The 27488-nt window shown below is 38.6% G+C and overlaps 1 protein-coding gene across 2 annotated transcripts; it reads left to right on the top strand.

Moving 5' to 3' along the window:
* The first annotated feature begins 1001 nt into the window (after nucleotides 1–1001).
* On the top strand, nucleotides 1002–27305 carry SEH1L (SEH1 like nucleoporin). Of its 2 annotated transcripts, none has more exons than XM_032399211.1 (9): nucleotides 1002–1252; nucleotides 5512–5562; nucleotides 7721–7867; nucleotides 13980–14191; nucleotides 18440–18538; nucleotides 21087–21227; nucleotides 22183–22340; nucleotides 23675–23825; nucleotides 26503–27305. In XM_032399211.1, exons 1-9 carry the CDS (start codon nucleotides 1142–1144, stop codon nucleotides 26696–26698), a joined length of 1266 nt encoding a protein of 421 aa, XP_032255102.1. In that variant the 5' UTR covers nucleotides 1002–1141; the 3' UTR covers nucleotides 26699–27305. The 2 variants fall into 2 exon arrangements, with proteins under 2 accessions (XP_032255102.1, XP_032255103.1); XM_032399212.1 differs by having other exon boundaries at nucleotides 24867–26852.
* The last annotated feature ends 183 nt before the right edge of the window (nucleotides 27306–27488 follow it).

Below are 27488 nucleotides of genomic sequence, written 5' to 3'. Positions count from 1 at the left end.
GCAATGCAGAACTTCTTCCCTGGGAACTACACAGCATCTGAACATCAAGCTGCCAGAGCTTTGAACTGTCTGTGTGAGCGTCTGTGCCTTATGTTGATTTATTTTGTGCATCCATTAACAACGTGTGACCTAAGGTGGTATCAGAAAAGCCTAAGAGAATTTATTTTTTTGGGTCTGAGACCGCTTAAAAAGTTTCCATGGAAACTTATGGTAATTGATTCTTCCCTGCATGCCATTTCATCTTAGGAAAGGTTTTATAGAAATGCTCTACTTTCAGATAGGCAAGGGAAATTCTGGGTTTGACAGAATCATTGATTTGAGGGCTCTTTTTCACTGGTCTCTTGCCAGGGTTTTGTTTTTGTTTTGCTTCTTTATTGAGAAATCTAGCTCCAGACTTCTCGGTCTTCCAGGTCATTTTGGCTCCTGCCATTTTCTTAGGTGACTTGAGTTTCTTCACGAAGAACTTTCTAATTTCCAGTATCTTATTGCCCATATCTTGGTTCTTGACACCCCCAAGCCTGTTCTGTGAAAATTTTATAAACATTTTGATGACTTTGGATCCTTACCTTTTCTCTCCTTCACACCAGCTCTTCGACCTCCATAACCCCTTGGTTTTTCCCTCTCAACTCTATCCCTCCTCTCTTTATTTTTAGGCTAAGCCTGGACTCTTTCGGCATATTTCCACCCTTCCTTGCTCCTCAATTGTCCCACCAAAGCGCCCTTCCGTCTTCACTTGCTCTGAGCCAGTGTCTGGGTAGGGGGTTAGACACTGACCAATACTGACTTAAGGCCCAAGTCTGTGGATGTTTTTTTCTAACTTTCTCACTTTTCCCAATTATCATACTTTAACAATAAATTCTTTTTAACTTTCATTACAGCACAGCAAAGCCGAGCCTCCCAGGAAGAGAGCCTTCCCGCTCCAGAGCGCTTTCAGGAGGCGCAGGCGCAGTCGCTCTCCCCGCAGCCTTTCGGGGCATGACGGGTAAAAGGGCGGGGCGCAGCGCGGGTTGCGCGCGGACCTCACGCGCCGTGCGCGCCCTGTCGGCTGCGGGGTCCTGGTGGGCTGCGGTCCCCGCGCCTCCGCGGCCGCCCTCTTCGGTGGTGGGAGGGGCAGACGGAGGAGGCGCGGTCTGACGGAGCCATGTTTGTGGCGCGCCACATCGCGGCGGACCATAAAGATCTCATCCATGATGTCTCTTTCGACTTCCATGGGCGACGGATGGCTACCTGCTCCAGCGACCAGAGCGTCAAGGTGTGCGCGGAGCCTTGGGGCGGGGCTGGGCCCGGAAGGAGGGGAAGTGAGAGCGTGCACGATTCCCTGTTAGAGCGGAAGGAGCGGCGCTTGGAAAGGGGACTATCCCCCGATTTTGAGGCGCGCCGCTGGGCACGAGGTTTGGAGCCCAAGGCGGGCCGGCGGCTGGTGTGCTCCTCCATCCTTGCCTCAGTATTGTGGGGTCACAGCCGCCCCCCGCCCCGGGGTGGGAGGTGGCACGCTGCCTTGCGCCTGCGCGGAGGGGGAGGGCGGGCGTCGTGGCCACGTGCGCGCTCCCGCCACTGGGGGCCTTGGGAGCACGCGTGTTCCAGCCCGCGCAGGCTCGGGTCCTTGTGGGCAAGAGCCAGAGAGCCTCTCAGCCTTGTGTGCGCGAGGGATTTGTCAGACCGCTCGGGTTTGGGGATAGTTGTCTTGTTACCACGCTGGTTCAGCCAGGGGACTTTGCCTTGCGACTTGTAATGCAGTCAGTTCGCCTTGTTGTCTCAAGTGCTGTGTGCCTTGTCCCCGTCTTGGGGAGATTGTTCTCTCCTTATGTTCAGATAGGAAGCTCATCTCTTTTCGCAATGGAAGAAACATAAATCCATGTTTGTTTCTTAACAGTTCGTGTAGATGTACACTGCTCTGACAAGTAGAATTTCTATGATACGAGGATGGTCTTTGGGATTTAGGAACTTGGGATTATTATACAGTAAATGATAATAGTCTTGAAGACGAAAGCTGGAGTGTGGATTATGTGTATTCTCGACGACTCCAAAATAACTGAAAAGCTGAAGGACAGTTTTTACTACTTGTTTTCACAGACAAGTTTGATACTAGTGATCCCTCAAAGATAGTTAATAACAACTAGGCTTGGGGCGCCTGGGTGGCTCAGTTGGTTGAGCATGGGACTCGATCTCAGCTCAGGTCTTGATAGCAGAGTCCTCAGATGGAGCTGCGTGGGGCTCTGAGCTCAGCGGGGGTCTGCCTCTCTCCTCCCTCTCCCCATGCACTCACTCTCTCTAAAATACATACATACATAGATACATAAATTCCCTTCTGAAAAATAGCGTTGTAATTCCTAAAAGGTTTAAATTCACTTAAAAATTTTTTTAAATTGTGGTAAACTAACCATCTTTAAGTATATTTTATAGTTAAATGGCATTAAGCACAAATTCCCATTGTTGTGCAACCATCACCACTATTCATCTCTGGAACTTTCTTTTCATCCTAAACTAAAACTCTACGCAGTAACTTCTTCCCCACTGCCCCCAGCCCTTGGTCACTTCTAATCCTTTCTTTATAAATTTGACTATGCTGGGTATCTCATACAAATGACTATGCTGAGTATCTCAATATTTGTCCTTTTGTGTTTGGTTTATTATGCTTACCATGATGTTTTCAAGGTTCATCGGTATTTGTAACATGTATCATAATTTCATTAAGATTGAGTAACATTGGGACATCTGGGTGGCTCAGTAGGTTAAGAGTCTGCCTTGGGCTCAGATCATGATCTCCCCCCCCCCCCCCAGTCCTGGGATCGAGTTCCCAGGCAGGCTCCCTTGCTTAGCAGGGAGCCTGCACTCTCTCTGCCTGCCGCTCCTCCTGCTTGTGCACGCACTCTCTCTCTCTGACAAATAAATAAAATCTTAAAAAAAAAAAAAAAAGATTGATGGGGTGCCTGGGTGGCTCAGTCGTTAAGTGTCTGCCTTGGGTTCAGGTCATGATCCCAGCGTCCTGGGATCCAGCCCAGAGTCAGGCTTCTCCCTCTCCAGCCCCCCACCCCACCCCCGTATTCTCTCTCTCGCTGTCTCTCTGTCAAATAAATAAATAAAATCTTAAAAAAAAAAGATTGACTATTTTGTTGTATATGTACACATTTTTTTATCCATTCATCAATCCACTTGTCGAATATTGCATTAATTTCTGTTAACTGAATATGCCAAACATTTTTTTCCTTATTCACTTATTGAATCTTTTTTTTTTTTTTTTTAAGATTTTATTTATTTATTTGACAGAGAGAGACACAGCGAGAGAGGGAACACAAGCAGGGGGAGTGGGAGAGAGAGAAGCAGGCTTCCCGCGGAGCAGGGAGCCTGATGCGGGGCTCGATCCCAGGACCCTGGGATCATGACCTGAGCCGAAGGCAGACGCTTAACGACTGAGCCACCCAGGCGCCCCCACTTATTGAATCTTTTAATCTTTCGATTTTGTAGGTTTTGTCTGTCAGAAGTAGTATTGCAATGAAAATCTTCATTACTTTAGCTTTTCGTGTGTTTTGAATGATTTTCTTAACCTCGTTCAAGTAGAGAAACTAGTGAATGTTTTGAAAGCTTTTGTGAATAATTGGCATATTGCCATTTCCAAGGTTCTATTTTACACTGCCAGAGTATTGATTTGGTAGGATCATTATCCATGCCAGGCGTTATTAACATTTTAATTTTTGTAAATTGTGGTAAAATACACATAAAATTTACCCTTGTAACCATGTTTAAGTGTATATAGTTCAGTAGTATTAAGTACCTTCATATCTTTGTGCAGCCATCGCCACCATCTATCTACAGAATCTTTTCATTTTGCAAAACTGAAACTCTGTACCATTCTCCCTGTCATCACCCCCTGGCAATCCCCATTCGACTTTCTGTCTCTTAACAATTTGACTACTCTATGTACCTCATATAAGTGGAATCATACAATATTTGTCTGCTTTGTGACTATCTTATTTCACTTAGCATAGGGTCTTTGAAGTTTGTACATGTTGGAATCTATGTGAGAATCTTCTTCCTTTTTAAGGCTGAATATGTATTGTAAATATTTCTTCCTTTTTAAGGCTGAATGATAAGCAAAATGTAGTTCATCAAAATTTCTTCCCTCCTTCCCTTCCTTTTAATGCTGAATATGTATTGTGAATTAACTACATTTTGCTTGTCATTCATCTGTCAGTGGACTTGGGTTGCTTCTACATTTTTGCTATTGTGGGTAATTCTGCTATGAATGTGGGTGTACAGATCTCTCTTTGAGACCCTGCTTTCAGCCCTTTTGGGTATGTACCCAGAAGTGGAATTGCTGGATCATGTGGTAATTCTATTTTTCGTTTCTTGAGGAATTTATCACTTCCTTTTTTTAAAAGATATTATTTATTTATTTGACAGAGAGAGAGAGAGCGCACACATAAGTAGGCAGATTGTACACATAAGTAGGCAGAGCGGCAGGGAGAGGGAGAAGCAGACTACCCTGCTGAGCAGGAAGCCCAGTGTGGGACTGGATCCCAGGATCATGACCTGAGCTGAAGGCAGCCGCTTAACTGACTGAGCCACCTAGGCACCCCTGTCATCTATATTTTTTGATAGTTAAGAGTCAGTATTTTGCTTTTGTTGTTAGATATACAGTTGATCCTCATTATTAGCAAATTCTGTATTTGTGAATTTACCTACTTTTTACAATTTATTCGTAATCCCAAAATCAGTACTCGTAGTTATTTGCTGACATGAGCACAGAGTAGCAAAAAATTGGAGTTGCCTGAAGTGCATGTTTCCAGCTGAGGTTAAACAGGGTGACACTGCTTATTTGGGCTCTTATTCTGTAAACAAGTGTCCTTTTCCTTGTCTATTTTGTGCTGCATTTTTCACATTTTTGTTTATTTGTTGGTGATTTCACTGTTTAAAATTGTCCCCAGGTGTAATGCTGAAGTGCTTCCTAGTGTTCCTAGGTGCAAGAAGGCTGTGATTGCCCTCTGGAGAAAATGTTATGTGTTAGGAAAGCTTCATTCAGACAGTTACTGTTAGCTATGATTTCAGTGTTAATGAATCAGTAATATACACTAAAAAGGTGTCATTAAACAGGTACACACATAAAACAAGGTTATGTATTGATTGGTTGACAAATATTTTGTGAACACAGGCTCCTACGAATCTTCCCTTGTCTTTCCCCTGGCAGCGGTGGTTTAGTATTTGCTGATTCAGTTTTCTCAGCAACATCGTAGAACACAACTACTTCAATAACAAGACTTGACTGCAACTGTACTCGTCTCTGTTACCTACTGTTACCTACGAGAGCACAGATTCCTTGACCCCTGAGTGCTCAGCCTGGTGTCTGGCACTCCCCAGGTTCTCAATTAGTATGTGAATGAATGTTTACTTATTGGTTGTTGTTATTTTGTGAATTTATGTTCGCTTCTTTTGCCCTAATACTGATCCAGTGTTAATGTTTTTCATGTTTGTAGGAATATGTAGGAATAAAATATGTCTTTTGTTTTCTTACAGGTCTGGGATAAAAGTGAAAGTGGGGATTGGCATTGTACCGCTAGCTGGAAGGTTAGTATTTTTACAGTGCTTTTTAAAAAATTCAGATGTTTATTATTTATTTGGTATTATCAGTGACTTGCTATTTGTCTTTGAGAAAATTGTAAAATGTATACTTCTTTTCCTAAAGTATCTTATGTTTTTAACTATTAGAGTAACAAAAATATACTTCACAATTTGAGAGTAGGAAAATGTGCAATTCCGTAGCATTCTAATATAACTATTTTTAGCATTTTGGTATTATTACTTACCTTTTTCTTTGCATATATATATGTATGTGTGTAGATATATATATGTGTATGTATATATATATATTTATATACAATAAATATATATATATATTTTTTTATTTTTTTTTTTCTAAGTAGGCTCCATGCCAAGTGTGGAGCCCAACATGGGGCTTGAACTCAGACGCTGAGATCAAGACCTGAGCTGAGCTCAAGAGTCGGACACTTAACTGACTGAGCTATCCAGGCGTCCCAGCATATTTTTAATAGTTGTGATATTTTGTACAAGTTCTATTTCTTTTTTTAAGAACAGCTTTACTCAGATTACCATTAGAGTCATCAATTTTAAATGAATAGTTCAACAGATGTTAGGAAATTTATACACTTGTACAGCTGTCACCACAATCTAGTTTTAGAACACTTTCATCAGCCCTGAAATTTCCCTTCTGCCTGTTTGGGGTCAATCCCCATTCCCCACTCAAGCCCTAGGCAACCACTAGAACTGTTTTCTGTCTCTGTAGTTTTACTTTTTCTAGGCATTTCATGTAAGTGGAATTCTATAATATGTAGTTCTTTATGTCTGGCTACTTTCCCTTTCCTTGTGGTTCATTTATGTTGTGGCATGTATTAGTAGTTTGATCTTTTATAAACAATTCAGTGGCATTTACTACATTCACAATGTTGGTACAATTATCACCTCTATCCAGTTCCAAAACTATATCACTCCAAAAGGAAACCCTTATTTCTTGCTTTTTAGTTTAAAACTTAGTTCATAAATACTTTGATAGGTTTTTAAAGCCTGTTAAAAAACACAAATATAGCAGTAAAACAAATATACCAGTAAATATACTGTTTTGTTCAACTGATGATAGCTAATATAGTTGTTTCCTTTTTATTTTGATGACTATCTCTGCGTAATCTTTATTTCTTAGTTAGGTTGTGCTTTACTGGAAATCTAATATTTAACAAAATCTCACTGCTCTAGTGCATTTTTTACCTGATAGCCTGTATAAATAAGAATTAAAAGTGAAACAAAAAGACTGGACAAAACAAAGGATAAAAAATAAGGGTGCAAAGTGTACCTTTGGATGACATATTTACCATGTAGAAATTACACAATTATGAAAGTGTCCTGAGATTGTTGAGTGTGAAAGTGTTAGATATACAGAAGCATAAAACAAAGTTTATAAACATTATTGGTGGACTGATGCTCGTTGTCATAGTGTGTCTTTACCGGAAAGCACAAATGAACTTCTGTGGATGTGAAATGCTTTAAGACCTATCTGTTCCTTTTTCTTTTGGTCAACATGAAGAATTGAAGAATAGTAATTTGCTATTTTTCAAATATTAAAGGTAATGCTACTGAGCTTTAAATTATTTTCTCAGAATACAAGGATTTGGGCTTCTCTAAATTTGATCACTCATTGCTGCTTTTCCTGGAATAGTCCACTGTAGCCAGGTATCGGAATCGGTTAAGTGTTTTATTGCTATAGTTTCTATGTACTGTTAGGCTTTTGAAGCCAATAATTTTGATTAGTCTTATTTATTTTATTAGGTGGCCATTTCCTGTAGAGAGAATTTGCAAGTAAAAAAAATGGTGGACTGGTAGATCTTTTTTTTAAACCCTGGTTAGGCTAAACTCTGAAGCAGGTTTCTGTTAGCACTGGAAGAGGTCAACTTTATCCAGCTGGATTTTTCTTTATTAGTAAAATGTTAGAAGGACTTCAGAACAGCCACAATCCTAAATAGAGAATATCTTCTAAAAGTTAAAAATTTCTAGAACTTAACTTTTTATTTAAATGTGAAATTAAATAGCTTTCTGCTCTTACTGAAGTAAAAATATCTGTGCTCTCTTTCCTCAAGTAAAACTTTATATGTGTGAAATATGAGTAAAGTCAGTCTTTTGTTTTTTTTTGTTTTTGTTTTTTTAAATAATTCCTCAGACACATAGTGGATCTGTGTGGCGTGTGACATGGGCCCATCCTGAATTTGGACAGGTTTTGGCTTCTTGTTCTTTTGACCGAACAGCTGCTGTGTGGGAAGAAATAGTAGGAGAATCGAACGATAAACTTCGAGGACAGAGTCATTGGGTGAGACATTTGTTGGTTTTCAGGGGTTGGGAGGATAGAATGGGGAGAGGGGTGCGTGAGAATCTGAGGAGCATCAGTCTTTCCAGGAATGCTTCAGGCACTTGGTAAGATGTTACCACTCCTCTCTACATTTACTAGTTCCATTTTTTCTCTTCCATGTTTTTCTCCTACTTGTTTATTTAATTTTGTCTTGGGCCTGAAGTGGTACTGAGGAGCACTCGTGGCATTGTTTAATTATAACTTTCATGATGAATCTGTAGTATTTGCTTTGTCATACAGTTGAGTGCCCTCTAAAAATCCATTAAAAAATTGTTTTTTCTCTTTTGTGGTTACCTTTGTTTTCTTATAAAATATACTCTTCTTATCTGCTTCTGCTATTTACTCCAGCTCTTCCCTGATTGGATGTTCGAATTTTATTTTATTTATTGATTTTTTTAAAGATTTTATTTATTTAGTTGACAGAGACACAGCGAGAGAGGGAACACAAGCAAGGGGAGTGGGAGAGGGAGAAGCAGGCTTCCTGCTGAGCAGGGTGCCCGATATGGGGCTTGATCCCAGGACCCTGGGATCATGACCTGAGCCAAAGGCTGACGCTTAACGACTGAGCCACCCAGGCACTCCGGATGTTCGAATTTTAAAAAGAGTATAGTGTGTGTACTGGTCAAGTTCCTTGTTTATAAAGTGAGAGAATTGAACTAGATTACCTCTAAGACCCATTCCAATGTTTTCTTTTTTTCCTCTTTATTTCTTGTAATAGATAATCAGGTACAAGGTATAAAATGCAGAAGGTACAAATGGGTGTATACAGTGACAACTTCCTCCTCTTTGGCCACACAGTTTGTTTCCTAGAGGCAACCACCATTATGAATTTTTTCTGTATTCTTCTTCATATAGTTTATGCCTTTTTAAGGATATAAATACAGTGTTTTCTTTTCTGTTGCTAACAGTCCTCTTCACCTTTCTTACAACACTAATGCTTGTATGTTGTCAATACTGCTCTTTTTTCTGCTGCATTTTATAAATTATAGATTATACATAACATATTTATCATGTTAACTGTAAGTGTACAGTTCAATAGCATTAATTACATTTACAGTGCTGTGTATACATCACCAGTGTCTATATTAAAACTTCATCATTCCCAATATAAGTTCTTTACCATTAAATAGTACCTCCTCCTTCCATTCTCCCAACCCCTGGTAACCTCTATTCTACTTTCTGTCAATTTGACTGTTCTAGGTACCGCGTATAAATGGAATCATACAGTATTTGTCCTTTGTCTGGCTTATGTCACTAAGCAAAATGTTTTCAAGGTCCATCCGTGTTGTCACATATATCAGTTTCATTCCTGTTACGGCTGAGTAACATTCCATTGTGTGTATATCCCACATTTTGTTTATCCATTTATCTGTAGATAGACAGTTGGGTTGTTCCTACCTTTTAGCTATTGTAAATAATGCTGTAACTGAACTCAAGGGATTTGCCATTTGGGGTGCATCAAATTGAACACAACCCAAGAAAGCAAAACACTTTTTATTAGGAGACAAGGAAATAGTTTCCAAAGCACTGTCTTGCATGGGGTTAGTACAGGAAGCTTTTATTCAGTGTATAGGGGGCAGGGACAGGGAGCTTGCATAAATACTTCAGTTCAATTGCACATGCCTAGCATGTCAACATGCTAGTGTGTACATCTGTGTTCAAAAAATGGTGGAAAACTCTGCCCATAGAAGATCTTAATATAATGAGCCAAAGGTTAGGGGCTTTTGTGCGTGTCCTCAGCTCCAGTACAGCTCAGAGTGGCTCACCTAAGGGGCTCTCAGGTGAAACACCTAGTTGGGGGTCTCCTTGGCTGGAACTGTTGGTTCTCCAAAACAAAATATATTCCTTCCCTGCTCTTGTCTCTTCTCCTCTTCCCCTTTGCTGATAGCTTTCAGCTTTTTTTTTTCTTTCAGCCTTCTTATTTGAGTAACTTCCCCATTGCATCCTAGCTAGCCAACATTGCTACTATGAACATTATTGTATAGATAACCTGTTTGAGATCTTGGGTTCAATTCTTTTGGGTATGTACCTAGGAGTAGAATTGCTGGCTCATATGGTAGTTCTGTGTTTAACTTTTGAGAAACTACTAAATTACTTTCCAGAATGGCTGTACCATTTTACATTCCCACCAGCAATGCACGAGTGTTCCAGTTTCTCCACGTCCTCACCAATGTTTGCAGTTTTTGTTTTTCCATTGTAGCTATCTTAGGTGTGACATGGTATCTCTTTGTGGAGGTTTTTTTTTGTTTGTTTTTGCATTTCCCTAATGGTTTATGATGTTGAACATCTTTTTATGTGCTAATTGGCCATTTATATATCTTTCTGCAGTGTTTTGATTTATAAGAAATATATTTTTCATATGTATTTGGTCTTCCTAACACAGTTCCTGACTTAGAGATCCCAGAACTGCTGGAATTTTCTAAATGTTGAAAGTGATAAAGGCATCTTTTGTTATGTTAGGTGACTTTTGGAAAGTGCCTAAGAATGGGGGCTGGTTGCCAATGGGGCCAACCATGTGATTAGAGGGCTGGAACTTTCAGTCCCACCCCCTGACCTCTGGGGAGGGGAGAGGGGCTGGAGGTTGAATCAGTCACTAATGGCCAATGCGTTACTCCATCATGCCTATGTAATGAAGTCTCAATAAAAACCCCAAAGAACATAGGTTCACAGGGTTTTGGGGTTGGTGAACATGTGGAGATATGGGGAGAGTGGTAGGCCTGAAGAGGGCATAGAAGCTCCTCATGCTTTTCCCCTTACTTTACAATTTGCATCTCTTCATCTGGCTATTTCTGAGTTATATCCTTTTATAATAAATGGGTATCTATTAAGCAGACTGCCTGTCTGCGTTTTGAGAGCTGTTCAAGTTTCTGAAGTGTGGGAAGTCTTACAGGATTGAGCCCTTAACCTGTGGAATCTGATGCTATTTCTTGGTAGATAGCGTCAGAATTGAGTTGAATTCTCGGACAGCCTGCTGTTATGTGAGAATTATTTGTTGGGGGTTATCCCCCCTCCAACACCCCCTGAATTGGAATTGGTACCAGAATCCTTTACTTTTTTAGGGAAATGTCTATTCAAGTCCTTTGCCCATTTTTTAAATTGGGTTGTTTGGGTTTTTTGCTGTTGAGTTGTATATAGTTCTTTATATCCTGGATATTAGTACCTTCTCAGGTATATGATTTGCAAATATTTTCTCCCATTCTGTGAGTTGCCTTTTCTCTCTCATGACAGTATCCTTTGATGCACAAAATTTAAGAATTTTCATGAAGTCCAATTTATTTTTTTATTTCCTGTGTTTTTGATGTCATATTCAAGAAATCATGGCCAAATCCAATGTCAAAAAGACTTTCCCCAAAGTTTTATATTAAGAGTATTAAATTGTAGCTTTTTTTTTTTTTAAGATTTTATTTATTTATTTGACAGAAAGAGACACAGCGGGAGAGGGAGAGGGAGAAACAGGCTCCCTGCTGAGCAAGGAGCCTGATGTGGGACTCGGATCCCAGGGCCCTGGGATCATGACCTGAGTCGAAGGCTGACACCTAACCAACTGAGCCCACTCAGGCATCCCTAAAATTTTAGCTCTTACATTTAGGTCTTTTGTTCATTTTTACTTAAATTTTGTATATGGTATAAAGTAAGTGTACAGCTTTTTTTTTTTCTTTTTTAAGTAATCTCTACCCCCAATGCACAAACTCATGACCCTGAGATCAAGAGTCACATGCTCTACCAACTGAGCCAGCCAGGTGCTTCCAACTTCATTCTGTCGTATGTTAATATCCAGTTTTCCCAGTATCTTTTTTTTTTTTTAATTAACATATAATGTATTATTTGTTTCAGGGGTACAGGTCTGTGATTCATCAGTCTAACACAATACACAGCGTTCACCATAACACATACCCTCCCCCAGTATCCGGTATCTTTTATTGGAATGACTGCTCTTTGCAGAGGCCGCTTTTAGACAACGGGTTTGAGCAATGGAATGTAAAGCAAGGTGAATACAAACAGGCCCATAAAGGCCACCCACCTCAAAATATCCATAGGCCCTAACTAAACAATGGGCTACTTACAGCCTGGCACAGTTACCATAAAAGGGAGAATTCTAGAAGTCCCCATACTTCCTCATCTTCCTCCTTTAAATACAGCCTCCACCCACTGCCTCCTAGCAGACAGTCTCTATGCTGTCCTGCCTGCCACTCCCTTGCCGTGTATTCGATAAATATCTACCTCCTTTGTTCTGCCTCTGGTGAATCCTTTTACTGCCCGTTTTTCAGGCTTCTACCCAATTGGGTTGCCCCACATTTGGGGGCCCCCATCCAGTTGGGAGAGACACCACACCCTTTCCCCTTTGAATGGTCTTGGCATCCTCATTGAAAATCAGTTGACCAGATATAGAGAGAGGGTTTATTTCTGGACTGTATTTTGTTCCATTGGCCTATGTGTCTCTCCTTAATGCCATTATCATATTCTTTTAATTATTCTACAGTTGTAGCTTGCATGCTATTCACAGTTTTACAGTTTTTTTTTTTAAGATTGATTGATTGAAGTAATCTCTACACCCAATGTGGGGCTCTAACTCACAACCCTGAGAACTAGAGTCGCCAGTCACGTGCCCTTAAAATTTTTTTTAACGTTGGGAGGGGTTGGTCTCGTTTTTTCCCTAGGGCCTCCCTAAGGCAAACAACTGCTTGAGGGGAGAAAGAAGGGAAATGTATATAATTGGAGGGAGTTTTCTAACAGTCAGAGATGGGTCAATTAGTATACTGTAGGTTGGGTTAAGGAGTAGTGGCAAAGAAAGGATTTTTATTTGAACTTAAAGATAAAGGTTTCCCCCATTATGTGAACATAAAGCATTCTTAGGAGAACTTTCGTGAGCTGAAATGGCATAAAGTAGAGAATCAGTTACCACTAACTTACATGGAAGAATTTTTGAGTGTTCCTGAACCAAAACATAGCCTCTTTTAGGCTTTTCTGATGCCTTCGGACACATTTTGCTAATGTTTGCACAACATAAATCAAGATAAAGCACAGATACTTGCAGACACAGTTCAAAGCTGTTGAGGCTTGATGCTGAGATGCTGTGTAGGTCCCAGGGAAGGAGCTGGGTGGTGCCATTCTTACATATGAGGGTGCTTGCTGCCTCTCTAATGACTTGCAAAACAAATGATGAATGCTATTTTCTCTTGTCGTAAAAGCAAAAATCCTCTTCAGATTTCTTTTGGTTAGCGAGAAAGGTACTAAAGTAAAAGTGAAGTGGCATAACATAAACCTTTGAAAAGCAGGGGATATCTGCATATTTATTTGTATTTAGTTAAATCAACTGCCATTAATACATTTACTATTTCAGCAATTGTATTGGTATTGATTATTCAATGGTGTTTATAGACAAATGTTTGCAAGGATGCAGTCCTTGGAGTTTATGTGATATTCTTCTCATATTGAGACTCCTTAAGATGTATTTTAGTAACTATAGACAGTAAAGTACTGATTTCTAAATTTGGTTGATATTTTCAGTCAGAAATCTAGATGCCAGAAAGTAGCTTGAATGTGCTCTGGTGGCGTTCTGTAATTATCACAATGCCAGCTTTGTACCATTCTCTTGGTCTCTAGTAAACGCCTTCTCTTCAAGTGGATGGTGGTGATCCAAGTAGGGCTAACTGGCATTTATGTTTGGAGAAGTTGCATGCTTTCCATTGTACTATTAAAGACTCTTAATTCATTTAATTTACTGCTCGCAGCATACTTTGTGAGACAAAACTACCTATATTAAAATTCAAACACTTTCTAGTTCAGTGACTTGGTCTGCTTAAGGGAGAGTCCTTACTCTTAATAAAGTTAGACTTTCTAAGGCAAACTTTTTTCTACCTTAAAGGGAATGATTAATTATAGGTCACTGATTTATTACGGATTGCCAACTGTGTATGTGGTATTTTGTTGTGGAGGAAATACAGACCCAGGTGGTTTTAAAATAACTTATTCAAGGTTATATACCTAGTAAAATGGCAGTGTGATTTTAGAGCTGATGTTCTTTCCACTCCACCATCTTTTCTTTTTGTATATAAATAATTTTTTTTTTCAGGTTAAGAGGACAACTCTAGTGGATAGCAGAACATCCGTTACCGATGTGAAATTTGCTCCTAAGCACATGGGTCTTATGTTAGCAACCTGTTCGGCAGATGGTATAGTAAGAATATATGAGGCGCCAGATGTTATGAATCTCAGCCAGTGGTCTCTGCAGCATGAGATTTCATGTAAGCTAAGCTGTAGTTGTATTTCTTGGAACCCTTCAAGGTAAGCTTACACAGAAAACCCAATAATATAATCCTAGTAAAACAAATTAGTAATTTTTTTTTTTAAAGATTTTATTCATTTATTAGAGAGAGAGACAGCGAGAGAGGGAACACAAGCAGGGGGAGTGGGAGAGGGAGAAGCAGGCTTCCTGCCAAGCAGGGAACCCGATGCGGGGCTCGATCCCCGGACCCTGGGATCATGACCTGAGCCGAAGGCTGACGCTTAACGACTGAGCCACCCAGGTGCCCCCAAATTAGTAATTTTTAAGCTAAGCATTTGATGGTTTAATTTCCTTAAAACATTTTTCGTAGCCATGTTTATTATTTTAAAAAAAATATATGTTACGTAGAATAAAAAGTCTCCTTCATCTGACCTCACCTGTCATGTCTCTTGTCCTCTATTTTTATTCCATAGAAGAAGCCAGCCATTGTAAATATTTGGGTGTGCAACTTCTGGGCTTTTTCCATGTATATACAAATAAATATTTAATATGTTTTTAAATATACAAATATGTGCCAACACACACGTATACTATCATGTAAAGGTAGATGCAGAACACACAGATATGTATAGACATATATTCTCCTTACTTGAAATTTGCCTTTTTCATTTACAAATACATTGTGGGTGTTTTCCAGTGTATTAGTATATATATCTAGTCTTACCTAATTTTTTTAACTGCTGTATAGTGTGACTCTGACTATATCATAGTTGCTTTTTTCTTTTTTTAAAGGATTTTATTTATTTATTAGAGAGAGCATGAGCGGGTGGGAGGGTCAGAGGGAGGAAGAAGCAGACTCCCTGCTGAGCAGGGAGCCTGATGGGATCAATCCCAGAACCTTGGAATCACGACCTGAGCCACCAAGGTGCCCCTCATAGTTGCTTTCTATTAAATTATTTTTTTAAATTAAAAGAATAATGAATCACTTGGTAGAGAAAAAATTTCAGGGGCACCTGGGTGGGTCACCCTCCCCCACCATGGTCTTGCTTTTTCTCTCAAATAAATAAAATCTTAGAAAAGAAAAAAAAGGAAAAATTTCACATCTAGAAGAGTACAAAATGAAAGGTAAAAGGTTCCCCTACTAAAGAGCTAAAAATGCTCTTAATAATTCTGATTTTAGATTTTAATTCTGCTGGTTGCTATTGTATTTTTATTTATTTTTATTTTTTTAAGGATTTTACTTTCAAGTAATCTCTACACCCAGCATGGGGCTTGAACACAGCTCCAAAATCAAGAGTCACATGCTCTCCCAACAGAGCCAGCCAGACACCCCAGTTACTATTACATTTATAAATGATTTACTTATGCCTCTGGTTCTTGCTATGTTAGCTTTAAACAGTACCTATACTTACTATACAAAAGATGAATTTAGCACATTTACAAAGCTTTCCATTTCTCAAGGTATGACTAGATAGATATCTTTTTTTTTTTTTTAAGATTTTATTTATTTATTTGAGAGAGAGAACATGAGAGGGGGGAGGGTCAGAGGGAGAAGCAGACTCCCCGCTGAGCCTGGAGCCCGACGTGGGACTCGATCCAGGGACTCCAGGATCATGACCTGAGCCAAAGGCAGTCGCCCAACCAACTGAGCCACCCAGGGGCCCCCCCCCCTTTTTTTTTTTTTTTAAGATTTTAAGGAATCTCCAAACCCAACATGGAGGTCGAACTTACAACCCTGAGGTCAAGAGTCCCATGCTCCACCGTCTGAGCCAGCCAGATAGAGATATCTTATTTGTGGGAATGTTGATGATGGTTTTTTAGTTATATTGGTAATTATCATAATTTCAAGTGATATGTTCATTTTCTACTAAGTGATTTATCAATTTTTAGATTAGATACGGACTCACCTCTTTTTTTTAAAAAAAAGGAAATTAGCTTATTTTGCTTCTACCTCCCATTCACCTATTTTCTAATATTTTGTTACGTTGCTTTTAACTGGCAAGGGGACAACCGTGTATTTCACTCCTTGGGGAGATAAGGAATTAGTTTCCCATGAGCCTTTGATCACATTTTTGTCAACTGATAAATACTTAACCTTGTTTTATGAGTGTGTTTAAAGATACCTTGTTTAGCATATGTTGCTGATTCATTAACATTGAACTCCGCCAACAGCATTAAAATTCATGCCTGAACAAAGCTCATCTAATACAGTATTTTCTCCGTAAGGCACATCATAGCTTTCTTGCTAAACTTAGAAACACTAGATTGCACTTCAGTACCACGTTTGAGGACCATTTTAAACAGTGAAATCACCAACACAAAGCACAAAAATGCAAAAAGCAGGGTGGTAAATAGAGTGCAACACTTGTTATCAGTGTGAGAGGCTCAAATAAGAAGGCAGAACCTCACCTTGTTTGACCTCAGCATGGAACATGTGGGTCAGATGACTCATTTTTTGCAGAGCTGCTCCAGGCATGTTCATGAGTGACTGTGAAAGCCCCAAGTATTGGATTTTGGGGGTTACAAACAAATTTTAGTAAGCAGGCCAGTTTACAAATAAAGAATCTGCAAATGATGAGGATCGGCTGTATCTACTTTCTCAGAGATCCGTTTGTATACCTTGGTCTTTATTCTCATCATGCATCTTGGTGTCCTTGTGTGTTAGTCTTTTCTATCTTTTTGTGGTTATAAATAAGAGAGTAGTATTTATGGCTAGTAACCGGTATTGTTATTTTTTTCCTGTCAGGTGCTCTTTTTTCTTAGTAGCTCACTCTCTTACCTAGGGCTTGGCTGAGTTTCAGCTGAGTAGGTGGAGTGCGTTGGCAGAATTTCCTTGTAGGGAGTATAAACCAAGGGAACCAAGGGAACTGGCAGGCTGGGGTACCCCTGAATTGCAGGAGGACTTGATTTTGGGGATGGAGCACCTTAATTTTTGTTTCCTCTTGTTCCTCTCTCTGCCAGTTTTAGAGTGCTAGTAAAGCTTTAGTAATAAAGAACTAAATCTTTTTTTTTTAAACCTTTTTTAAAAATTACTACATTCTGTTTTTAGCTTTATGAGGTTGGCAGATGACAAGGTCAGAGGTTAAACAAGGGGTCATGTTCATAGGGATATTACTTAATGTGGATGAGGGAGGCAAAGGAAATCAATGTTGGAATAATTAGGCATAGAAATAAAAATAATAATTTAACCTAGAGTTCACTCTCTTATAACTTATCTTTTGCCTTTTTAAAAATGAAGTTGACCACAAATGAATCTAGAAAAGAGAATGACATGTGGGGAGTATACTTTTTGTACAAAGCACTTAAAATCCTTTTTTTTTTTTTTTAAGATTTTATTTATTTATTTGACAGAGAGACAAGCGAGAGAGGGAATACAAGCAGGGGGAGTGGGAGAGGGAGAAGCAGGCTTCCCGCCGAGCAGGGAGCCCGATGTGGGGCTCAATCCCAGGACCCTGGGATCATGACCTGAGCTGAAGGCAGATGCTTAACGACTGAGCCACCCAGGTGCCCCGCACTTGAAATCCTTTTGCCATGAATTGGTCACCATAGGATTACTTTTTATTTCATAGTTAATGACCAGATCTTTCAGGAAGAAAAATTCTAAGACCTCTTGGCTGTCTTTTTTTTTTTTTTTTTTTATAATTTACTTAATGCTTGAAACCTTTTGGGAAAAGAGCTATTTTTTTTTTTTTTTTAAAGATTTTATTTATTTATTCATGAGAGACAGAGAGAGAGAGACAGAGGCAGAGGGAGAAGCAGGCTCCCCGCGGAGCAGGGAGCCCGATGTGGGACTCGATCCCAGGACCCTGGGATCACGACCTGAGCCGAAGGCAGACGCTTAACCGACTGAGCCACCCAGGCGTCCCAAGCTACTTTTTTTTTTTAAAGATTTTTTATTTAGAGAGAGCACGCAAGAGATTGTGCACGAGCAGGGGGAGGGACAGGGAGAAGGAGAGCGAGAATCTCAAGCAGACTCTGATGAGTGCAGAGCCCAACATGGGGGCTCGATCTCATGACCTGGGCCAAAATCATGAGTCGGTTGCTTAACCAACTGAGTTATCAGATGCCCCAAGAATTACTGTCTATTAGCAAAAGGATGGTATCATTTGTCCCCATGTTGAGCATTCTCAAGGACATACCCTCTCAAGGTGTGGCTGTTTCAGATGTATGGCAGGGATCTAGTCATGGTAGTGGCATGCTTATTTGTGGGTTGTAGAGCTACTTGATGCCAGGTTTTTCTAATTCCCTGAATTAGATGTATATTAACTTGATAGTTATGTAAAATAGTTTTTACTCTTCATTTCTAGCTCTCGTGCTCATTCCCCTATGATAGCTGTAGGAAGTGATGACAGTAGTCCAAATGCAATGGCCAAGGTTCAGATTTTCGAATATAATGAAAATACCAGGTTAGTACTGCTTTGGTTTTAATTATTGTTCCAAATTGCATTTAATTTTTAAAAATGTTATTTCTTCATTGATTCATTGAAGTATGCATGATTCATTACACATTTACTAATTTCCTATGCTATGCCAAGTTCTGTGCGAGGCTCTGATAATACAAAATTAAATGGTATAGAGGAGAAGGTGACTGATTTTCTAGTATGTACCATCTCGCTGGGAAAACAAAACAAAAATGGTAAAAAGTGGTGATGAATTTTATAAACTGGGAGAATCAGGATGTTAAGGGTTTACTATACTTGGGTGGAGAGGGCCAGGAATTTTCACTCCAAACAAGACTTAGAGGATGAGTAAAGGTTAGCCAAAGAGGGCAAAACGTTCCAGATCGAGAAAACTACATATGATAAGGTAAGTGAACAAGAGAGAACCTATATATATATATATATTTTTTTTTTTTTTTAAAGATTTTATTTATTTATGAGACAGAGACAGCGAGAGCAGGAACACAAGCAGGGGGAGTAGGAGAGGGAGAAGGAGGCTTCCCGCTGAGCAGGGAGCCTGATGTGGGACTCGATCCCCGGATTCCGGGATCATGACCTGAGCCGAAGGCAGCCGCTTAACGACTGAGCCACCCAGGCGCCCTGAACCAATATATTTTTATTGTAGTTGAAATATAATAGGCAAAAAGGAGTGTGGTGAGAAATAAACAAAGCTTAGATCTGTAAGACCTAGTGTTCCATGTTTAGAAATTATTTTATGGGTAATGTGAAGCCACTGAAAGATTTTTAAGTTGGGGTATGATAGGCTTGGATGGTAGTTCAACTCTTCCATAGGTGTGGAACGTATTTTCGAGGGCAGCAGTCCAGGTGGGAGATTATAGTGGCTTTGGGATAGAGTAGTGGCAATGGGGATGGAGAGAAGTGGGCAATTGGAGAATAATTTAAGAAATGGTATCAATAGGATCTGATGACTGAATGTAGAAGGTGAAGAATGGGGGAGAAGCTATTGAGATGATTTTCAAGCTTCTGGCTTAATAGTTCAATGGATGGAATGTAATTTCTTGAAATAAGGACATCTGGAAAGAAGACAGATTTGGGTAGAGTGTAGCACCACATGATGGAAAATTTATGTTGGGTCATATTGAGATACCTGCAACACCTCTGAGAGCTGTAAAGAGGTGTACTCAGAGTCTTAGAGGACAAAAGAGCAACCATCAATTGATTAGATGGGCTTCACATGTGCTAGACAACAATCTTGGGTCTAGGAGTCAGATATTAGGCAGGGCCAGAAGCAGAAGAGAAGAACTACAGTCGTCCCCCTTATTTGTAGGGGATATGTTCCAAGACCCCAGTGGCTGCCTGAAACCTAAAATGGTATCAAACTGTATATACTATATTTTTTTCTATACATACATACCTATGATAAAGTTTTAAATTAGGCAAAGTATGAGATTTACAATAGTAGCTAGTAATAACAGAAGAATTGCAATAATACACTTTAAATAAAAGTTATATGAACTTTCTCAAAATATCTTATTATGTTGTACTCACCCTTCTTCCTGTGATGTGAGATGATAAGATGCCTACGTGATGAGATGGAGTGAGGGGAGTGATGGAGGCATGTGACATAGTGTTAGGCTACTGCTGACCTTCTGATGATACATCAGGAGGATCATCTTCTGGATGGCAGTTTGATCGTGGGTAACAAACCGTGGGAAGTAAGACTGGCTAAGGGGGGACCACTGTATTTTAATTCCTTTGGGCTCTGCAATTCAGAATGCTTTTGAGGGGTTCTTATTACCAGCCCTCTAACTTCCCAGATTCTTGATTTCTTCAGTCTCTGTACGCAGTGCTGTCCAGTAGAAATTGCTGTGCTGATGGAAATGCCCTGTGCCTGTGCCAGCTAATGTAGTGGCCACCAGCCACATGCAGCTGTGGAAGCTTAAAATGTGCTACTACAGCTGGACTGCATTTGTTCATTTTTATAAATTTAAATTTAAATTTTAGGCACATGTGGCTAGTGGCTGCACTATTGGCCAGCATAGTTCTAGATTATAGGAACCTTCCTCTAGAACTTCTTGAGGTTTTTGTAACCTTTTAAGCTATTAAAACTATCTACAACATTAATAGCACATTGTTTTTTTATAAACTTTTTTTTTTTTTTAAGATTTTATTTTTTTATTTGTCAGAGAGAGCACAAGCAAGAGGAGTGGCAGGCAGAGGGAGAAGCAGGCTCCCTGCTGAGCGGGGAGCCCGATGCAGGACTTGATCCCAGGACCCTGGGATCATGACCTGAGCTGAAGGCAGCTGCTTAACCAACTGAGCTACCCAGGCATCCCTAAACCTTTTTTTTTTTAAGATTTTATTTATTTATTCATGAGAGGCAGAGGGAGAAGCAGGCTCCCCATGGAGCAATGGAGCAGGGGAGCCCAATACGGGACGCGATCCTAGGACCCTGGGATCATGACCTGAGCCGAAGGCAGACACTTAACCGACTAAGCCACCCAGGTGCCCTATAAACATTCTGAAATTTTTAATCTAAATTGTTTTTCATTAGGAAATATGCAAAAGCTGAAACCCTCATGACAGTCACAGATCCTGTACATGACATTGCCTTTGCTCCGAACTTGGGAAGATCTTTCCATATTCTAGCAATAGCAACCAAAGATGTGAGGATTTTTACATTAAAGCCTGTGAGGTGAGTTTTTGAAGCACTTACTAATTTAAAAACGCTCTTAACTCATGATTATTTTCATTTGTGGAGAAGAGTGATGAGGCAACTGTGATCTGAAGAATGGTTTCTTCATTGAACATTTTATCTATAAATATATGAGTTTTGTGGTTGGGGAATTGAATAAAGACAGGAGACTTACGTTTTCTTAATGGCGTTTTCTTTAGGCTGATACGATGAATTGGATCCTCTGAATATAATTGGTACTCTGTAAATGTTTGAACAAACGAGAGGTGGTAGTTTACTTAGGGACAGTTAACTTAGCACTGAGACATTCTTGTGAATATCCTATTCAGGCTTTAACTTTGGAATTGTGAGTTTCAGTTCTTTTCCTTTTTTCCTTCCTTTCCCCCTTCTATTCTTCCCTTCCTACTGCTTTCCTTTTAAAATTAATTTATGTATTTTATTTCTCAATCTTGTTTGGGGGAATACAATCCTTTTTCTTTTCTTTTCTTTTTTGAGAGAGACTGGGTGGGGGGGCCCGGAGGAGCAGAGGGAGAGGGAGAGAGAGAATCTTAAGCAGGCTCCATGCCCAGCTCACAGTAGACACGGGGCTTGATCTTACAACCCTGAGATCATGACTAGAGTCGGACGCTTAACCGACTGAGCCACCCAGGTGCCCCTGTTGTTCCTTTCTTCCATAAAATAATCACTGAATAATTTTTATGTGGTAGGATCATGCCAGGTGCTGGGGAGTCAAATGAAAGTGACATGGCCCAGCTCTCAATGAATTAAGGTGGGGGGGGGGTGTGGGAAGGAAGGTGGTGGTTATGGATATGCACATTTGTATAAAATAATATGGTAAGTATGTGAGACCATTTGTATTTTTTAAATTAGAACTCTGTGTGTGTGTTTGTGTGTATGTGTGTGTGTGTGTAAAATCTTTAATCAGCATTTCTCAGGAAGATTTTTTTATTAATAGGAAAGAACTTACTTCTTCTGGTGGGCCCACAAAATTTGAAATCCATATAGTGGCTCAGTTTGATAATCATAATTCCCAGGTCTGGCGAGTGAGTTGGAATATAACAGGAACAGTGCTAGCATCTTCAGGAGATGATGGCTGTGTAAGATTGTGGAAAGGTAAGATTTTAATGAAGGAATTGTTGCTCTGTGTTGCTATGTCAGAATTTTCACTTAGAAATGTAAATTCAGAAATATTTTGGAGAAAATTACCTTTCTACAGTTACTTTTACATTAATGTCTTAACATTAATTTGTGTTATTTTGAACCTCCATCAGTTTATCTAGTTCATGGCAGTTATGACTGATTGAATTGTTTGATTCCATGTGGAGCAAAGCAATTTTTAAAACTAAAAGTAATTGTAACAGAATATGCGGTATCTCCAAAAGATACCGTTTGCTATATATGTAACCTTTGTGACTGCTCTAAAACTCAGGATAGGACTACAGACGTCTCATATTAAATAATTGCTTTAGCCAACCAGCCCTTAATAGGAGAAAATCCAGTGTCTTCCCCACTTCCTCTCTGCAACTCTCAGAAGTTGAATCTTCTGGCCACTGATTCTGAAAGTTTCTTGTAAGTGCCATACTGGCTGAGAATTTAGTCTAGTAACTCGATGCTGACTGTGGTTCCTGCAGCATGGTCTGCATTTTTCCATGGACGTTTATCCACTGGGCGGAGGTGTCCTTGGTCCTTGTACCACTCTAGTTGGTGGCATCCCACAGTTAGGATCCAGACTTACAACTTAGTTGGTGTACCCTGAGCAATTACTGTTACTCTAAATGCAGTTTGGCTGAGTCTCCTGTAGTCAGTTTTAGCTGTGGTAGAACCAGCCCAGACCTCAATTTCCTCAATGTCATCTGGTATCAAGGGCTTTGCTTCCTTTTCATGCGCCTGGGCTTTAGTCAGGACCACCCAGTTCTACCCCAGCAGGCTCCCTAACTTGAGTTTCCTGGGCCCAGTGTCTCCAGTGATCTATTTTGCATTCAAAGAATTAGGCCATGTTGGGTAGGCCACTCAAACCCCAAAGGTTTATTACTTGCATCGATCTCTGAGGACATTAGGTACCCACATGACCTATACTTGCATAACTGAGAAGACAACTCCCATTACCCTACATATGCATGTAATTGAAATTCATTATCATGAAGGCGAAGAATTTATTTTGATACTAATGTTAATGTGGTAAATTAGAGAATTGTCTTTGTTAATAATTATCTTGTAAGGAAAGGGAATGGTAAAAATTTTATTTTTTTTAAATTCTTGTAAAACTTTACAAAATAATTGTTAAAATTGAGATATATGTCTTTCATTTTAAATATGTCTATAACCTATATCTTGAGAGAAATGTAGTCTTCTTGTTTTTTTAATTGTACTAAAGGACTTGACCACAAATTTGTGCCCTTGAGCATAGCTATTAGTCATGTTAATGTATTTGACCATTTTCTTTTCAGCTAATTATATGGACAATTGGAAGTGTACTGGTATTTTGAAAGGTAATGGGAGCCCTGTCAATGGGAATTCTCAGCAGGGAAACTCAAATCCTTCCCTAGGTTCAAATATCCCAAATCTTCAAAATTCATTAAATGGATCTTCTTCTGGCAGGTAGGCTGTTTTGTGGGAAAACTAGAAATTACCTCCTTTTTAAATCATTCTGGTAGCCGTACTAAAGGTGTGTGATTTCATGGGTTTTAAGATTGAATGAAGAAATTCATACTTAAGTATATAGTAGAAAAAACTCACTTTGTTAGCACTGGTCATATTTATAGATAGATTGTTAAGCCCTTAAACTAAATTATATTCTGAAATATAGTGGTCTGTCAGAAATATTTATAACTTTAAGATTTTACTTTGCTTCTAAAGTGAGATGAAGAGGAAATCTGGGATAATGCTGAGGATTTTAGTCCTAGATGAGCATAAGTATGTTAGTGGTAGTAGTGCAGCCTTTGAATCAGGTCAAGCTGAAATTTTAAACTGCATTAACTAAGGCTTCATAGAAGAGAGTGAGTTAGATGTGTTTTTTTGTGTGTGTGTTTTAAAACTTTAATGGAGATTGTAAGAGGAAATGGTAAATTCTGATTTCTTGATTTTTTAGAATTTTTAACATATTTTAGATTCTTGTTTATCTTAATAAACAATGTTTGATGTGATCTCAAGAGTCATCCTTTTGTTTTTATATTCAAATTTCAAATATGTGAATTTGTGAGATAAACTTATTTTAATATGCCTTTGTGAGTAATTTGGAATGCAATTCAGGAAACTTCAAAGCACAGCCTTAACAAATTGTCCTGTGGTTATCCTGTTGTCATCTTAAATAACAGAATTCTATTTAAAATTTCAACTATTTTTATATTGTTATATTTTTATATAAAAAAAAAAGTCCTGCTGTTAATTTTGAGGTTTAAGTATTTACATGAAAACAATTTCAGGTTACCACAGAAGATACCAGATTATAAAGACGATTTCATGAAACAGAGGATACTACTGTTAATTAAAAAAAAAAATCTGGTTTTTGGTTGCTGTCTGTACTGCATATATTGTAAACAGCTTTGAAGTTTTGATCTGTATTCTTATTGTGCCAATAACCATGTGTGTTAGATCTGTGATGCATTTTCCCTTCTCCATTTGTATTATGTCCTTTAACAGAAAGCACAGCTGAGTACCAGCTAACTGGAGTAACTTTGCTGTTTTGCTGCTTGTTGCATGCACACAGGAATGGAAAGCGAGCTCCTTTTCCCCTTCCCCAGCGCCGTTTGACCTCTCCCAAGATACACCAGCAGCCTGCTTACTACTAAACGCAATCCAAAAGGCCTTTAAAAATCCAGTGTATTTCATTTTTTTTGTACTAGCCAGTTTATTGACACTATTTGAAGCTTTTGAAATATAAATGGAGAGGCTTTTTGTTGAGACGTTGTCACCAAAACAATTTTTTGAAATGTTCCTGAAATTAACATGGGTTTTAAAATTAAAAGGATTGTTACTGTCCTTATAAGTAGTTGGGAGGAGGGAAAATATCACTTTATTCCATTTGGAGAACATAGGCTTATTTCTTTTGTTTTCTAAACAGTAAGCTAAAATGATGAATTTTTATAATTTTAATTTGAAGGTTGAATAAATATTTTTCATAAAGATTGTTTTGAGTGCTAATTTGTTTACCTTTTGTAGAATTGGTTTACACATGATATTATTTAGTGCAACTCTGTCATTTCTTTGTAATATTTAAAAAATATTAGTAAAGGAGTGAGAGAAGTAGTAGTAAAATGAAAGTGATTTGACTGTACAGTTTGTGGCCAAATTAAACATTTGGTATTGCTTCATTTTATAATTTGGTAGTAAAATGAAGACATCTTTGTAAATTTTCAATTCATATTCACTAAAGAGCTTAACGTTTCTAATATGTGCTTGTATATTTTTTTATGGTATGATTCCATGGCTTAAATTTTTCTTCAAAATTTGGAAACCTACTGTAAGAGGAGCAGTTAAAAATTTGCTAAAATTGTGCATGCACATTAACCTCTACATTCCAAGTCTCAGGAATTTAATTTAGTTGGCTGCCTCATTTAGTTCATATTCTCTAGAACTTTGACCTTAATGATAAAGCTATAAGTCTTTGCTAAAATGCTTAAGTATTACGGGTAAGTTACAAAATGGCAGAAGAATAACAACAGGACATATTCTTTGAGCTCTTTTACTTAACAAAATTTTGTACTATTTAAGGTTTTTGCAGAAAAGCACCTAAGTATTTTCAAAGGTCGTATTTCTTCAGAAGTATATTGCGGTAGCTGGCCATACTATATGACAGTATATTTGGATTGGTTCTCAGTGTCATGTATGCACTAAAAAACGTGTGCCTGCTGCTACTTCAAACGAAGCATTGCTTAAAATAAAGAAAAAGCTTATGAGATTTGTAAATTTACAGTATAGCATCAGATATGTTTCTGAAAGATTAGAAAATGTTTTAAATTATAAAATGTCTTTTTTTGTAACATTCATACTGATAATTTTTTTTTAACATTTTAAGTTTAACAGATTGTATTTCTTTCTTTCAAGTTTCTATACTTGCTTAAGCAAGCTTGATTTGAGTAAGGGTCTTGATTTTTGCAATTATGTTCTGTTAGTTTTGGCATGAATATACTAAAGCTTTTTTTTTCAGCATGTGTTTTCTCCTCTTTGGTTCTCTTTGTATTTACTACTTTTCTCTTTTTCTTCTGTTTTTTCTTTTTTTTTTTTTCTGTTGTTTTTGTTTTGTTTTGGTGTTTTGTTCCTGTCTTCATTGTTTCAGGTATTTCTTTCCCCCTCTGGATTCCCCACGGGCTGGATCGAGATGGTCCAGTTATGCCCAGCTCCTTCCTCCTCCTCCTCCTCCTCTGGTAGAGCACTCTTGCGATGCTGACACTGCCAACCTCCAGTATCCTCACCCTCGCAGACGATCTCTCTCTCGGCCTCTTAATCCCTTACCTGAGAATGAAGGGGTTTAAAACACTGATTTAACACTTAAAGGCCTTATTCAAGTGCTTGTAAATGCTTTCATTCCTGGCTGCTTTTTGTTTTTCTTCATTTTCTTTTAGAAGATTTTTCTAATTTAGGGTCTGTCTTGCATGTATTACAACCAGAACACAGTGTTTGGGACCTAAATGTGTTTGTGCTTCTGCATCAAAGGAACATTTGCCTCCCTGGTTGATAACCTTTGATGAAATGAGATAAGTACAAGTAACACGAACTGTGAGTTACAGTAGCTGATTTCAATTTCAAAGTGCCTATTCTATTAAGTTTTATTTTGAACTGTTACGATGTTAATTTTCTTATGGTTTGTCATTCTGGTTGATGTGAAAGGATTATCATAAAGTACACTTTGCCTTTGAGACATTAAGAAATGTTTTACATTTTACAGGCTAATGTTGGAACCAACTAGTTTGTAAAATAAATCATTCCTGTGTATAAAGCAGCAAAACATCATAATGGACTGTTGGGTCTTTTTTAAAAAAAAAAAAAAAAAGAAATTGCCTTTTACTACTTGGAATTACTGTTTAAAGCTTTTGTAATTATTGTCCAAGTAGATTATTTAATAAAATATATTTTAAAAGATACGAATCTCTTGCCTTATGAAAACAGAATGTACAGCTGGCCCTTGAACAACATGGGTTTGAACTGCACTGGCCCACTTATACATAGGTTTTTTTTTTTTTTTCCTCTTCAATAAATGCAGTACAGTACTGTAAATGTAGTTTCTCTTCCTTATGATTTTCTTAATATTTTCTCAAGCATACT

The sequence above is a fragment of the Phoca vitulina genome, unplaced genomic scaffold, assembly GCF_004348235.1.
Source record: "Phoca vitulina isolate PV1807 unplaced genomic scaffold, GSC_HSeal_1.0 scaffold139, whole genome shotgun sequence".
NCBI lineage: Eukaryota > Metazoa > Chordata > Mammalia > Carnivora > Phocidae > Phoca > Phoca vitulina.
Note: the sequence above shows the minus strand (reverse complement) of the source record. Positions and strands in the feature narration are given on the sequence as shown.

Coding starts and splice junctions, on each gene's coding strand:
- SEH1L (XM_032399211.1), top strand. CDS start 1,142: ATGTTTGTGGCGCGCCACATCGCGGCGGACCATAAAGATCTCATCCAT. Junction 1,253..5,511: donor CCAGCGACCAGAGCGTCAAG/GTGTGCGCGGAG, acceptor GTTTTCTTACAG/GTCTGGGATAAAAGTGAAAG. Junction 23,826..26,502: donor AATGGATCTTCTTCTGGCAG/GTAGGCTGTTTT, acceptor TCATTGTTTCAG/GTATTTCTTTCCCCCTCTGG.